Here is a 14126-nt window from a genome sequence, read left to right as displayed (position 1 = left end):
TGGCCTCGGAGAAGACGAGGAAAAACAGGTCGTCGAGGGCGGCCCGGGTAGCTTCTGCGATAGGTGCGTGGTTTTCGTGGCCTTGAGGACGCCCACCTATTGATGTATTCTGAAACAGCCCCCTAGCATACTGCTCAGCGGTGATCAGCTGTACATTAGCGATAGTCTCCGGCTGCATCGCGCGGAGAGCCAGCTATGCGCCGCTAGCGTGTTCGATGGGAAGAGGACTGCGGCATGTAAAACAGCTATAACACTATAATACACGTACGATACGACGCATAGCAGCGTATGGTTGGCAACAAGATGACCGCGTATGAAGTAGGATGAGGGGAGCATGAGGAAGGTCCATACGGCTGTTCACTTCCTCGCGAACGTGATCTGCAAGACATCGTTAGACACGCGGTAGCATGGGACGAGCAGCGACGCACCTTGATTTTGTTCTCGCCATCGAGCTTGTAATTGTGTAGCGCGTCCTTCGGCATCGTCGCACTGCTCTCGTCCATGTACTCCACGAACGCGATGTCCTTCTTTGTTCGGATGAGACGCACTTCGTGCAGGTTCGGATATCTGCCTCGAGCACGTCAGAAGTCGTCGTCAAGTACGAGAGCATGGAGATGCACTGTGAGAAGAGGGCCATGAGTTGGTCCTTGGTGACGCTCTCGGGCACGTTCTGCAGGAAGAGATCTTGTTTGGTGGGAGGTACTCATCGGGCATCTGGACGTTTAGCCGCTTGGATACGGGGACGGCTCCCGTTCCGTCCACTGCAAGACGTCAGACAAAAAATAGCGACGGATGATGCGCATATACGCACTCTCCATGGCCTGCTTGCATGCCTTGTACTTCCGCTTCAAGGGGTTGGTGTAACGAATAGCCTCTGCAGCCAGTAGCTTCAGCATGCATCCACTATACGAGCAAGGGAGTTGCACGCACTCTTGTGTTCCAATCTCCGCATTTTGTGCTCCTCATAGTGCGCAGCATCTATCTTCTTCACCACCGCATCCGACCGTGTCCTCGCAAAGGATATTTGCTGCCTATGGGTAAGCACGAACGCCTGGGGCATGGTAAAAGGAAAAGGCACACACCATCGGTTTTGAGTACAACGGGAACCCTCGCACCTCCTTCAACGCCTTCTTCGCGATCTTCGCGGACTCGAACGACACGAACGCCTGCCCGCGCATGCGCAGATTGCTATGTGCGACGACGTCAAGGGCCTCTCCATACGCCTTGAACAGACTCCGGAGGGACGCCTTGAGCACTGCGGCGCATACAGTCAGCACAACGTCGCTTTGAGCCATTGGTAAAGACGGGCTCACCGGGTATCTTGATCTTCTCGTTGAGGTTTTGGATGTACAGCGTCTCCGGCTCTGCTGAGGGTGCGGGCGCGGCGGGTGCTGCAGCAGATGGGACGGCCAAGGCTCCTGAGACGGGGGCGGGCGCAGTCGATCGTTCACATCGACTGCAATGGCGAGGGTTGTTTGACAGGGTGTGCATTACACTGGGCTTTCCGCCCAATATCGATCGTTTATTCAGGTTACATAAGGCAGTCGCACGGGCCCGTGACTGTGTCCATCACGTCGCGTCGCGCGACGCGCATACAGCCTCTGACCTCGTGCATACAAATACGACCTGTACCACTACCATCCCTGTGGCGTGGCCACACTGTCTTCCTCAGATCCTCACAATAAGATCTACTGCTCTGCTCTTTGACACCATGCCGATATCCACACGTCTGACCATACAACCGATGCAGCCGCTGCGGCCAAGACCCTTCGCGCGAAACTCTTGCGCATGTAAGCTCGAATGAACTCAAGACTCACCGGGATGGTACTTATATGCGCAGGAATCCAGCACAGAGGCTGAGTTACGCGATGAATATTGAGGCTTGGTATGTCTAAGCGACTGTTTCGATGAAACTGATGATCAGGACTCCCATATCACGGCGCAGACACGCCACGAGGAGGTGTTCTCATTCACCAACGGCCGCTGTCGCTCTCTGTCATGGTTACCATGCTCGACTCTCGAGCATAGAACCCTCTTGTAATGGCACGGGGCGAACAAGCAGGAGGAGCATGAAGGCTCGAAGATTAAAGGTACGCTCTCACCGGATGTACCCACTCCCTCGCCGCCGCCACCGCTCCATCTGCAAGTGTCCACGCCTATACGCGTATCGACGAACACAGTTCGTCGTGCATGCAATTGACCACGAACATCGTAGGTACACGCCCCGGTACGGCCTACAGGTCGTACCTGGTGTCTTGCACGGCGGCATGGCGGCATGCACGGCGGCGCCTCCGACGTGCCCATTCTAACCTCGACTGACCGTTGCGCCGCGCCTACATCTAGCTCATCGCTCGACGTGCCCAGTGCTGATGATCGCCACTCTGGCACCCACCACAACTGCCCGGGCCCACGGCCGGGTCCTCACTGCATCTGGTTTGTGGCGGTTCCTTTCATTGTCTCTTGCATCGCTCCTCATACCCCGCCGTCGCTCTCTGTTCTGGATACCATGCTCAAACATAGGACCCTCTTGCCCTTGCTGCATCCGGTTCGTGGCATTTCCTTATGTCGTTAGACAACTTCGCTGATACCATATCAAGACGAGGACGCTTCGGTGGCTCCGGGCGCTCTGCCTCCGTTCCCTGCAGATTCTTCGACCCATTTCGGTCAGGGACTGAGACGGTCAGCCGGAACAGCAAGACGATGGGGGCGAGCGCAAGTGTAGTGTTTGTAACATTGGTGCGGTGAACTTTTCTCATGGCTCGTTCAGAACAGCACAACATTCTGATACAATTTCTCCCTTGGTCCCTCACAAGTCGAATTCAAGCAATGAATCATCTCGAAGTCCCAGTCTGGGCATCACCACGCGGTGCGTGGACACTTGCAGAATACTAATAGTAGACTTGACTCTTCGATTTCAGTAACTCGGCTTCCGAGTCCGCGCGCAGTATTGAGCAGCTGCCAAGCTCCATCTCGGAGACCGGGAGACGTGTATTGAGCTTGATGACCACACTTGTGCCGTACCCTGTAGCAAACACTGTTCACTACATCGAAATGATCCATGTATTGTTCGCAGCGATCCTCCCGGAACGGCGAGTGAGCGCTAGTGGAGGCTGACAGCGGCGTGCAGATATCCCGGGGTGCGTGCGGATACCGCGGAAAGCGGTAGCAAAGGCGTCAGAAAGGCGTTGGAAAACGACGCTTTCCTACTGATCTCCTCCCATTTTCCGCTGCGGATACTTGGTGACTATACGTTGGATATCCGATCTTTCCTCCAGACATCCGGCGTGGAAATTCGCCTTGACGCGCGGTGATTTGCGTCCGCTGCAGAGCGCATGAGTGGCGGAGATGATATTCGGGGGCTAACTTACGCAGATACCAATCAAGTACGGTTCGTACGCTCTTGGTAGTAGGTACGCGCGTAACCGTTCGTTGGTTGAGTATATTGATCTCCTTGATTTTACGTAAGCATTCCTCGTGTGCTCGCGAGGCCGGCGCCGTCCCATTGATTCCCTTGATTCCCTTGCTTTCCTTGATTCCCTTGATTCCCTTGACATGCATCTAAATCTGGGTGGTCTTCGAGGCGGCGTCGGTGACATGCCCCGTCACGCCTTGTCTTCCGCTGTCTATCATACGCCCCACATTCATTTCATTCCACATGGAGTCTTATCGAGTACTCGTCCTAGGAGGTATTTCATTCCTGCACACTGTTGCTCTGCCGTCTCAATCAAGTCTCAATAGCCAGTGGTGTCGGTAAGACTGCTTTGATCAGTCGACTCTGTTATGATGTGTTCAGTCATCTTTACCTGCCTACGATACATGGTAGAGTTCGCTGCACTTGCATCTTGTTACAGGTATGCTGACAGATGTTAGATACGTACACACACCAACTGCACATCAATCCCAGTGTTGTTAAGGTCTGTGACTGGCTTCATGCTGTGTATGCATTGTGTTCAATGACATGATCAGTTGGAAGTAGTTGATACACCTGGCATAGATGGCCTCAAGGACATAGATGAGGACCAAATCAGGGTATGGCATCATGAATAGCACCTCTGCATCATTCTGACTGTTATTCTATAGGATGCGCATGGCTTCATCCTGGTTTTTGAGTAAGACCAAGCTTCTTTCAGCTCAGTGTCTTCTTTCCTCACTGCCTTACTATTCTAGTGTCACCCTTGAGCAATCACTACATGATGTAGTCAACCTCAAAGAATACATTATGACTTTAAAGGGTCCACAAAATGTGAGTGATTCCGAGTCCCTATTGTTGATGTGCTTGGTTCATGAGTAATGTCCAGCAGGAGGTTGCGATTGCTGTTGCAGCCGCCAAGAGAGATCTAGTCAGCACCCCTTTATCCATCTTGTCCCTCACTGACATACCCCTTACTCAGGAGCGGGAGCGTGTCATTTCTCGCGATACTATCCGTCAGTATGCACGGCAATTGGACGTGGAGATAACGGAAACCTCCGCAAAACGGGGGTGGGGTGTTTACGACACATTTGTCAATATCGTGAAGGAAATGAGGCGGTGCCAACTCAAGTGTGGCCCGTTGGGTACTGATGTCATCAGAAGCCGCACTACCCATGACTCTGCTACCGCAAGTGAGCAACAAGTATGCTGTTGCATCACTTGAGATTACTTGTGTCCGTAATTGGTATCCTGTCCACTGTGCTTATGCTGATGTGCGTTTCGCAGATGCTTCACTCTGACCATCACTGTTCCTCGCTATTGTTGTGGCTTGCCGTCATGCATTCTTCTTATGCTGTGTCTTGCTATCACGTGTCTTTTGCTTTGACTTGGACTCTGGATAGTTTCTCCTCACGCTATCCTTGTTTGTTTGTTTGTTTCGTCCCTTTAGGGTCACTGAGGGCGGAGCCCTATGTAGACCTAGGTACATCCTGAGCTCGACCGTCCCGTACCTCCCTCTCCCCCTCTGTCCCTGCGCATGCTGTTCACGCTATCCTAGTTATCCCTCACTAGCTCCTTTCTGTGTTTTGACGTGCACTGTGCATGAAGAATGACAAAGTGCACCATTTACAAGCCCGTTTGTACCAACCGCCATCAGCAATGGTGTGCTTAGCTTCAAAGTTCTGCCTTTCGTACCCATACTTGTCAATATGGATCATACCAGCTCCCTCAACCCCTCTTCCTCCTCCAGACACTTCTTCGATGGACATTGACCCATGAGTCCAGGTGCGGCGCGAGGTCATTGCTTCACATGCCATGTGGTAAGTTACTGATTTACTGCCCAATAGCACTTCGACTCACAACTTATGCGTTACCTGCGTCTAGAGCTGCGCAGGCCGGGTACCGACCCGTTTGAGCGGGTGGTTACGACCGGTCAAACGGGTTACGGCCGGTCAAACGGGTTACGGCCGGTCAAACGGGTTACGGCCGGTCAAGCGGGCTACGGCCGGTCAAGGGGGTCGGGCTGCTGCTCAATACACCCTGGCATTCACAATCTCTACTACTGGGCAAACACGTAGCACTCGACACGGGACACCTACTACTTCGTGTACAACGGCCACCTAGACATCTTCGCGTCGCGTCGCGGACTCGTCGAGACATCTTCACATCGCATGGCGTCGTAGGTTACAGGGCCAACTACTGCCAGACAGTCACGAGTACAAGGACCGAGTGAGACAAATGAGAGCAACTCACCGCTGCGTGCTGTACGACAGCTTGGGAACGCGTACGACTACGCTGGTCTGATGGCCCGCCTAGAATTGAAAGTGCTGGCCGCAGGTGGTCATTTTGTGTGACAATCAGCCGTGAATAGTGTCCACGACATGTACTCGAGCGTGCCACAGTGCGGATATGTCTAATAGAGAGACGCGTCAGTGAACGACAGAGAGACCGCACGTACCACAGTTCGGCATATATAATATGGGTGCCGAGCGGCGTCGAGGTTCGAGTGGTGGTACAATGTGTTCAGCCACGCGGAATGCACGGCGGCGGGCGCGCACACGGCTATACACAAGGCGTCGACGTTGGGTGAGCGAAGGTCACTAGCACTACTTCGCAAGGGGAAAGCGATCGGCAGGCCGCAGAGGACTTCGAAGTAAGCATGGCACGTGATCCTTCCGCCAGACATCAAAGCGCGTTGCTCGCAGCTCAATGCTCTCGTTCCAACTTCCAGCTTGCCTTGTTAATAACATTGTTAAACCTTGATGACCCAATCTAGTGAGTATCAACTGTCGTATCTTGCATATCATTCGCTCGCCACATCGACACATAGGACAGCGGCAGCCTTAGCACCACCGGGCCCGGCAGCGCTCCATCTCGCCTTCTGGCAGGTCAGTGTCCGCATACATCGCTTAATCATACATTCTGACTGTTCTTGCTCCCCCAGGGGCCAGAGGCCACGCATCCTGTGAGCATCGCCCTCGAAGATGCAGCGCTCGTCACGATCGGCGTCCTCCTCGCGGCTCACCTCCTGTCCTCCTTCCTCTCCTCGTGCCAAGAACTCCTCGAGGAGCGTTGCGCGGCCATGAAGACGCCGGATATCAAGAACGTGCGCATGAATGCGATGTTTCTGGGGCCCAGGCGAGATGCGTGCGACGCGGAACTGCGCGGGCGAGCCGGTGAGCCGGCACTTGAGTGAATGGGAGTGCAACAGGAAAGAGGTTCAGCGGGACAGCGGTCAAACGAGCATGCAGGCGAACTTATGAGAGGGAGAGCACTGGGCCACACCATTCAATGAGAGCCGTCTCTGCGACGACTTGCAAAGTAGCGTCCCGACACCATTTCTCACCCGCGCTGAGAAGGAACAAGAGGAGCTCTTGCACGAACTTGCGTCCGAGTCCCTATAGCTGGATCACAACCATTGGCACGCTACGCAAGAGGCTAGCCAAAAGCATGCGGCCTCGCAAGACCTTAGTTCCGAACTTCCGACGGTTCTGCGAACATCTCGCGGACACAAGAGATGCTGCGGGTGAAGGGCCCATCGGTAGTGGGCGAGGTGCGGCATGGTGAAATTCTCTCCGTGAGTCCGTCGTTGACATCCGGCGTGCAGACGCTTGCTGACACGCCGTAAGAGGATGTGATGCCCTCTATCGTAATGTCCAAAACTCCTGTATAACGACTCTTAACTACCTACTCTCGCACACCGCAATGGCGACCCATCATACCAGACCGCCGACACTCCATGCCACCGCGCTCCCCAGCCTCACCCGGCCTCAGGACGCCGCCTTCGTCCTCCTTGTACACACTAGTAACGAATTTCCGGGCCCTCGACGCCGGGCGCGGCGCGTCCTCTGAGCCCTCATTCTCGACAGCGAGCGACGACAGTGTCCGCGAACTGCAAACACGAGCGAACCGACTGACAGACTCGGACGTCTTCCCACCCCAGGATGTTGTCCTTGTCCACTGGCATCCTTGATTGGACACTTTCACCGCCTCGCAGCCTCGCTCCGCGTCTATATTGACGCGTGTTGCCTCCTAGTGCAGTGGTACGCCCTCCAATACTGCAGCAGACCCAGTCGCCGCCCTGCGCCGCGAATTGAGGGATCTGCAGCTCGCCCGAGACACTAGTACGTCGACCTCGCGCGTGGTGTCTCCTGTGCGGCTGGTAGCGTCTGGGCACAGATGATTGAAGAACTCGAGGGATTTTGTCACTATGTCGGTCGCGAACAAGTCACCCTCCTCCCGAGCAGCCTCCAGACTACGAAGCTGCGTGGTACGACGTCCACCTGGAAGGCGAAGGTCTTCCGCAGTACGAAGCCGGATTGCCTGAAGGCGAGCAATTCTTAAGCTTCCATCGCGGACACCTCCAGCATCTTGGAGCGCGGAAGCTCGGCGGCCCTTAGCGAGAAAATGCGGATGGACCTCGAAGCCGTCACCCTGGCGTTTGACCGTCTCTACCTCGTCGCGCCGCAGCTGCATAATCAGTGAGTAGACCTGAGGAAGAGCACAGTCGAGGAGCTTGAGAAGGCGAGTCATGGAGGGGCGTTGGCGCGCAGGGGGGAGCAGCGCGCGAGGGAACCCAGCGCCGCTCAGGAGCTGGAGAGCATGGTGAATCTCATCGGGAGAGCATCTGAGAGGCGAATCACAGACCAGGCAGTCATTCTGGAGGGCGGGCTGCAGAGGAAGCCCGAGCAGGCGAGGCAGCGGGATCTCCGAGTCGAGAACGTACGTGGTGCATTGCACGTTGGGTGACCAAAGTTGACATGTGCAACAGCGAGACGCGTTCGTCGAATCACTCCTGCGGCATGCCGCTGCGGGAAGACTACATTCACAAGATACCATCCTCACACCGTCCGTGAGCATGCCGTGAGTGAAGGTAAAGCACCCAGAAGTGCTCTTGACGCTTCCAGATTTCATGCGCGAGGCCGTCCCCGAGCAAAAATGCAGATGGAGAACCTGACTGCTCTGCTCGCTCTACCGGAGTTCTTGAAGGAGCCTATCCCGAGGGAGCTAGAGCCGTTGCCCGTTCCTGTGCCTCCGGAGAGGAAGGACTCGCTGGGTAAGAGCGTGCGGAGTAGTAGTATGTCAGCACCGCCGCTGGCGTGATTGTTGTCCTCGTCGAGGTCATCTTCGCCTACGACGGGTTCTCCGACGACGGTGTCGAAGATGTCAAGAGCGTCGAGGATGCAGAGGGTCAGTTCGTTAGTGGCGATCATGCCTACGTTGCAAAGTGAGTCTACGCTAGCCACTGGTGTTGCACTTGACTGAGGGTTTGCAGCCAATCTGGAGGATGTACGTTGCGGAGTACGACGAGACACTGCAGTATTCTTGACCATAGCTAGCATGTTACCTGGTGCGACATTGGAAGCAGAGGTCCTACCTGCAGCGCAAATTCCGGGGAAGACGAGCGATAGGTATGAATGTCTCATACTCAAGTGTGGGCTCAGCACGTCACCGTTCCTTCGCCTCCCCACGCGCGTCACACCAGGGAAGAAGGAAGTGCGACCTGCAGGACAACACTTACACGTTCAGCTCTCCGTCTCAGGCGGCCCTGCCAACGGGAATGGCCCTTCAACCTCCGTGCATAGCACGCTCATGTATGCGCCGCGCCTCTCCGCGATGCGTGCGACAGGCTACATCTGCGCGTTGTGCTCGTTGCTCCTCGTCCACGTGTCGCAGGCCCAGGACTACCCCGGTTCGTCCTCCGAGCACTGGGCGGAGCTCGTCAGCGCGTGTATGTGCCATTCGGACAGAAGCTGCACGAAAATGTCAAGAAGCACTCTACGCAGGGCATCTGGCCGATGGAAGGACACGCGCTCGTGGGAGCTATATCTTGTTCGAGCAGTCGGCGATGTCTGCGTACAATCTGTACGCGGTTGATCCTGTGGGTGAGACCATAGTAAGCACGCTCTCTAGACTCCTTTCCGTTGTAGCGTACGGGAAGGACAGAAAGAAGGCCGACGTTGGGCTACCTACCAATGGCTGCCGTGCTCGTGCGTTGACTAATGTCTCATGCGTCGGTCGAAGCCCTCGTACGTTTTGACTGTGCGCCGGGGTGTCGGGTCAGCGTATGGGTCGGTGGCATGATACGTCCTTTGGCTGATACAAAATGTCTGAGATGAATGGCGTACAACACGCCGGTCACTTGCTGAACAAACTCGTGTGACTAGGTCTACGTCTCGGGAGCTACACGCGAGGGCGTATGCTTACAACGTTCTTTTCCGCCTGATCTCTGTCTTCTCTCTCTCTCTTTTTGTTAAGATTGAAATGTCTTCACAGCATGATGATCGGGAGCGGGTACGTTGTATATGCGGATCCGTCGTCGGACGACACCGTGAACATGGACCCTCTGGAGGGGCACCCTACTTGGTGTATAGGCATACAGGCTAGCGAAGTATGCCGTACGACAGGTCTTCAGTGTCGGACTTCCCTTTCATCCTGTCCGCAATAGTTACTAATTCGAGTCATTCCGACACGCGAACAATAGTGGAGCCAGGCGGGAGTCGTGGGCCCGGGACTGCACAAACTGGTATCACAATTGGTAGGCATGCATTGTATTATTGTACCTGGCCGCGGCCGGTTGTACAGGTTGCTGCTCGCGATCGTGAAACAGCTTGAAACACTTCGTGATCCGGCGGTGGCAAATACATATGACCTCATGATCATGAACAATGCCAATCAACGGTTTCAAGGTGCTCGAAGGGACTACAATGCATTGCTGGCACACGCAACATTTTCGTGGTGTTGCCTGCACCTAGGCCTCAATCAACCTTCGACCAATCAGAATGCCTCTTCCTTGCACGCGTACGAGCGCCTCCTCCCTACATGGAATGCGCCGCTTTTCACCCTTGTCTTCCGCTTCTGGCAGTGTCATTGTCCTACCAGGCACAACTGGCTTCCGAATGCTGCCACACCGCCTTCGTCCTGTCGTTGCTTAGACGACGGGGATAGTCTGCGATTCTTTCTGGATGACCAAAGATGTCGGCGCGGCACAGCCTCTAGCTATGCCTTCAGCTTCGCTCAGTCGCTAGGGCCTTATAAAGGTCTCTCGCTTCGAACGCTGTCTCTCGCCAGCATAACATGTCTTACAAACTTTTGGCTACATTCTCCTCCACAGCGACTCGGTGAATTGCCTGGCTTCCTCCCCTAGTAGCACCTACTTGGCAAGGGGTTCTGACGATTCATCATATGTAACGAACTACTAGACCATTCCCGAAGGGATTACGTTCCCAACCAGTGCCGACAGTCCGATCGAATGGATTACGTATGTTACCGCCTGGCAGTGGCAGTCTGTACAGCCCGTGAAGTGAAGTTATGGCTTCGGCGCGAAGTTTGTACGTACATGTCTACCACGCTCTCCTTACCGTCCTTGATTACGCCCATCCCACAGATTGCTGGATATTCCTATGCACGCTACCACATCCAAGCCAAGCGGAAACCGTTTCTGCGAACGCCTCCGATGACATATCACCACGTTCCGCTCATTGACTGGACTCGGGGATGCGTCTGTTGGTGTGTTATATGGTCCGCGGCGTCGTGTACGTGTTGTGCCACCTCTATGTCTCGATGCAGACGTTCATGCATATTGTTGGCCTTAGCTGCTGGGATGTCAAAAGGCATGCGGTGGTGTGGAGACTGCCACTAAGGAAGCATTGAGTGTACGCCGTTGCGATTCATTTTTGAATATTATTAACCGTCGGGGTCCTTTCGCAACAGTGGCAGAGCGTCGTTATCCCCAGACCGACAACTGCTTGTCGTACGAGTCGACCGAGAACCACCACCACCACCATCACTATCCCATCCTCCCCGTCTTCACCCCGGAAGCGACGGGTAGACCCCCCTCAACGAACTCGGCGACCCGGAACGTGCACACCACACGTCCCAGTCCCACAACTGGAGCCCACCGCGAGGGGGTGTAATCTTCACCTCTTCGCTTCCTCCACTTCGCCTCCGACTTTGCTTCATCGCGAACGGGCTACGGCGCAGTGGTTCGCAATTTATCATCAACATATTCATTATTCACTATCTACGAGGACAGCAGAGTCCCGAGAGCTACGACGCGACCATGGACGCGAGACTTACGGCCGCGATAACCTCTCCTCTGCGACCCTGTCAAACCCCCTCCCTGCGGAGCTTCTTCGACTCGATGAACCGTCTTTCGATACATGCGAAGGATAGGCGACCGGTGACTGGCGAGAGGACGATCTTCACGAGCGGTGCGTTCATGGAGGCCATGGAGTATGTTAGCGAGACGAGCGGCGAGCACGGCGGGATTGGCAGGCTTAGGACGAGGCCACCGGTGGCGATGTTCCCACTTTCTCAGACTTCTGCGACCAAGACGGTGCATGAGTTCGTCGGGGCGATGTACGCGGTTTCAGCGCACGGGCGAGTCGGGCCAGCCGGGAACCAAGAATCTAGACCAGGGCGGACACCGACAGCTCGCGGGCTTATTGGCATCAAGGCTGGGCGGATGGAACAACCATTGGCGAGGGGAATGGACGACGCAAGATCTGAGGAGACGAGCCGGGAGGACGGAGCGCGAGGGTGCGAGGGCGAGACGACGTGCGAGAACAAGGCGAGGAGTGGGGTAGCGAGCCAGGGTGAGGCGGGACTCGAGGGGAAGGTGACGACGGTGGGCGGAAGGAAGATCACAGCGGTCAGCCAGCGTCGAGGCGGCTACGCGCTCACCGACTTCTTGCAGGCGATGAGGAGGACGGTGGCGATGGGTCCGAGGCGTCCTGCGGTCGAGAGTCCACAAGCAACGGTCACGGACGAGAGGATAGACGAGCGAGTCGTGGAACGTCCCTGGGAAGGAGACCCCGAGGCGACTACCAGCCCTGCAGATACACAGAAGACGGTTCGACCTGGCTTCGCGGAGTCCGCCGCGGCGCAGCTATCATCGAGCTCGAAGCCTGGGAGCCTGCTTGGAGTCGCAGCCGGCGCCGTAGGGCCGCGGATATCCATGTTGTTCAAGAATCATTGCCTCGACTATTCACTGTATCGCCGCTTCAAGGCCGTGGTTCCTCTAACGTCGCGCTACTGGTCAACTACGCGCCTGGGAGTGCTGCCTGGAGGCGAGGACGGTCATGAATGCGGGGTTGCCAATGTGGTGGACGCTTTCGAGGCAGCGGCTACTCAGCGTGAGCGTGCGATGCGGGCTACGAACGGGAGTATGACGATAGCGGCCAGTACGCGCACGCGGAACGACAACAGGAATCGCCGCTCTCTGAGCATTCGACGGGCGAGTCGCATAGCGGGCGGAGCAACAGCATGCAACGAGCATCGAGTCTCGCGTGTCACGGTGTACCGGAGAACGACTGCTGGAGCGCGGTGCGAACACTTGCCGGAAGGAACAGATGGAGGTCGCGTGGTTTTGGCAGCAAGTTGGTCAAGCGTTGGAGGGCGGGATGCGTCGTGCCGGTGCTGGGATCGATCGACTTAGACGAATTTTGTAGGAGCATCATTGACGTGTCCTGGTACGGGAGATCGTCTGGCGACGCCTGATGGCGATGCACAGGTAATGCGAAGGCACGGAATACAACGGGCGAGTCAGACTGGCATGGAAGACTCGGATGCGGCTTGTGGTCTGCGAATTGTGATGCATTACGGGACCGGTGGTCCTCAGGCAGGGCTTCATATCCATAACCGATCCACCGAACAACATCGGAGAGCGGTACTTATGTAGGTGACGGCTGTGAGCCTTCAAATAGGCAAATAGCAATAGCATAATCCCAGGACAACGGCGCAACGAGCGCGCCGTACTGACATAGACAGTTGACGTCGACGCCTCAAAAGGTGACGTGCACGCGTCAGGCACAGCACTACGCGATGCGAATAGACGTTCTTCAATTTGCACGGAGACAACGTCTGAGGGCAGAAGCTGTCAGCGACACCATAACGATATCAGCGTCTCCAGGAGCAAAACAACACCGACAGTTGGAAGAAGTTCCCGAAGCACATCGCGTTGACAAGGTGAACCTCCGTTTCATCTCTGACAGCTTCAGGGGATAAACTGCAAGGTCCAGGGGCAGCGCCAAACAACGCTCGCGCAGAAGGTCTTGAGTTCCACCGTGATGCATGAGGGCCGATGAAATCACCATTTCCATTTGCCATCGGTTCGCGAGTTCTATGAAGAAAGCGGCGGGTAAAGCCCATTACCTCTGACGGCGTGCTTCTTCATTGCTATTGCTTGATGAACGCGCTCTTCGACGAGGCACCGCGTCACGGTCTGCATTGGCAATTAGACAGGTACGCAGATGAATATGGAAATAGCACCAGCTGCATGTACTCACTGGGAACTGGTAAACATGGAGACGAGCTAGGTAAATACAGCCCGCGAGACAGCAGAACAAACGCGGTGCCGAGAGCAGTGCGCAAGTAACCTACCCACACGAAACCGCTATCGCATCGTGATCACCCACCACGCACACGCACACCCGTCACGTCAGGCCCTCCTCCAACAGAAAAAGGAAGGACAACTCACCCATCCCGAGACGCCTTCGCGAAGTCGTCCTGCAAATCTACCAATCTACCACTCAAGCTTCAGAGCTTGACGCCCGGCAGGCTCGGGCGGACGGACAGATGGCTAGCGCTATGTCGCTAACTTGAAGCAACACAGCGGTCGTGCGGTGCCCAGTTCCGCGACCGCTCGCGAGCTATCGATGCTCGAGATCAGTTCTAGGCGTGGAGGACCACGGCTGGGATGGGAACGCCGGGGACT

General features: G+C 55.7%; 3 protein-coding genes across 3 annotated transcripts; 2 read left to right on the top strand and 1 right to left on the bottom strand.

The window, feature by feature from the left end:
* Window positions 1-205: 205 nt before the first annotated feature.
* Window positions 206-1418, bottom strand: C8Q71DRAFT_791022 (uncharacterized protein; the record flags this gene model as incomplete). The annotated part of the gene is made up of 7 exons (XM_047925330.1): window positions 206-316; window positions 355-378; window positions 429-567; window positions 656-761; window positions 812-874; window positions 931-1027; window positions 1083-1418. Coding segments are annotated over 6 exons (762 nt in total), but the record flags the coding sequence as incomplete, so codon positions are not given.
* A 6593-nt stretch (window positions 1419-8011) lies between these two features.
* C8Q71DRAFT_891021 (uncharacterized protein) lies at window positions 8012-9412 on the top strand (the record flags this gene model as incomplete). The annotated part of the gene is made up of 9 exons (XM_047928662.1): window positions 8012-8131; window positions 8181-8257; window positions 8278-8508; window positions 8530-8607; window positions 8696-8728; window positions 8749-9130; window positions 9160-9225; window positions 9252-9281; window positions 9323-9412. 9 exons carry the CDS (start codon window positions 8012-8014, stop codon window positions 9410-9412), a joined length of 1107 nt encoding a protein of 368 aa, XP_047772794.1.
* A 2059-nt stretch (window positions 9413-11471) lies between these two features.
* Window positions 11472-12861, top strand: C8Q71DRAFT_728181 (uncharacterized protein; the record flags this gene model as incomplete). The annotated part of the gene is made up of 2 exons (XM_047921929.1): window positions 11472-12594; window positions 12719-12861. 2 exons carry the CDS (start codon window positions 11472-11474, stop codon window positions 12859-12861), a joined length of 1266 nt encoding a protein of 421 aa, XP_047772793.1.
* Between the last annotated feature and the right edge of the window lie 1265 nt (window positions 12862-14126).

Source organism: Rhodofomes roseus (genome assembly GCF_022264815.1).
Source record: "Rhodofomes roseus strain CIRM-BRFM 1785 chromosome Unknown C8Q71scaffold_40, whole genome shotgun sequence".
In the NCBI taxonomy this organism is placed as follows: Eukaryota; Fungi; Basidiomycota; class Agaricomycetes; order Polyporales; family Fomitopsidaceae; genus Rhodofomes; species Rhodofomes roseus.
This window is presented reverse-complemented; position numbering and strand designations above follow the sequence as displayed.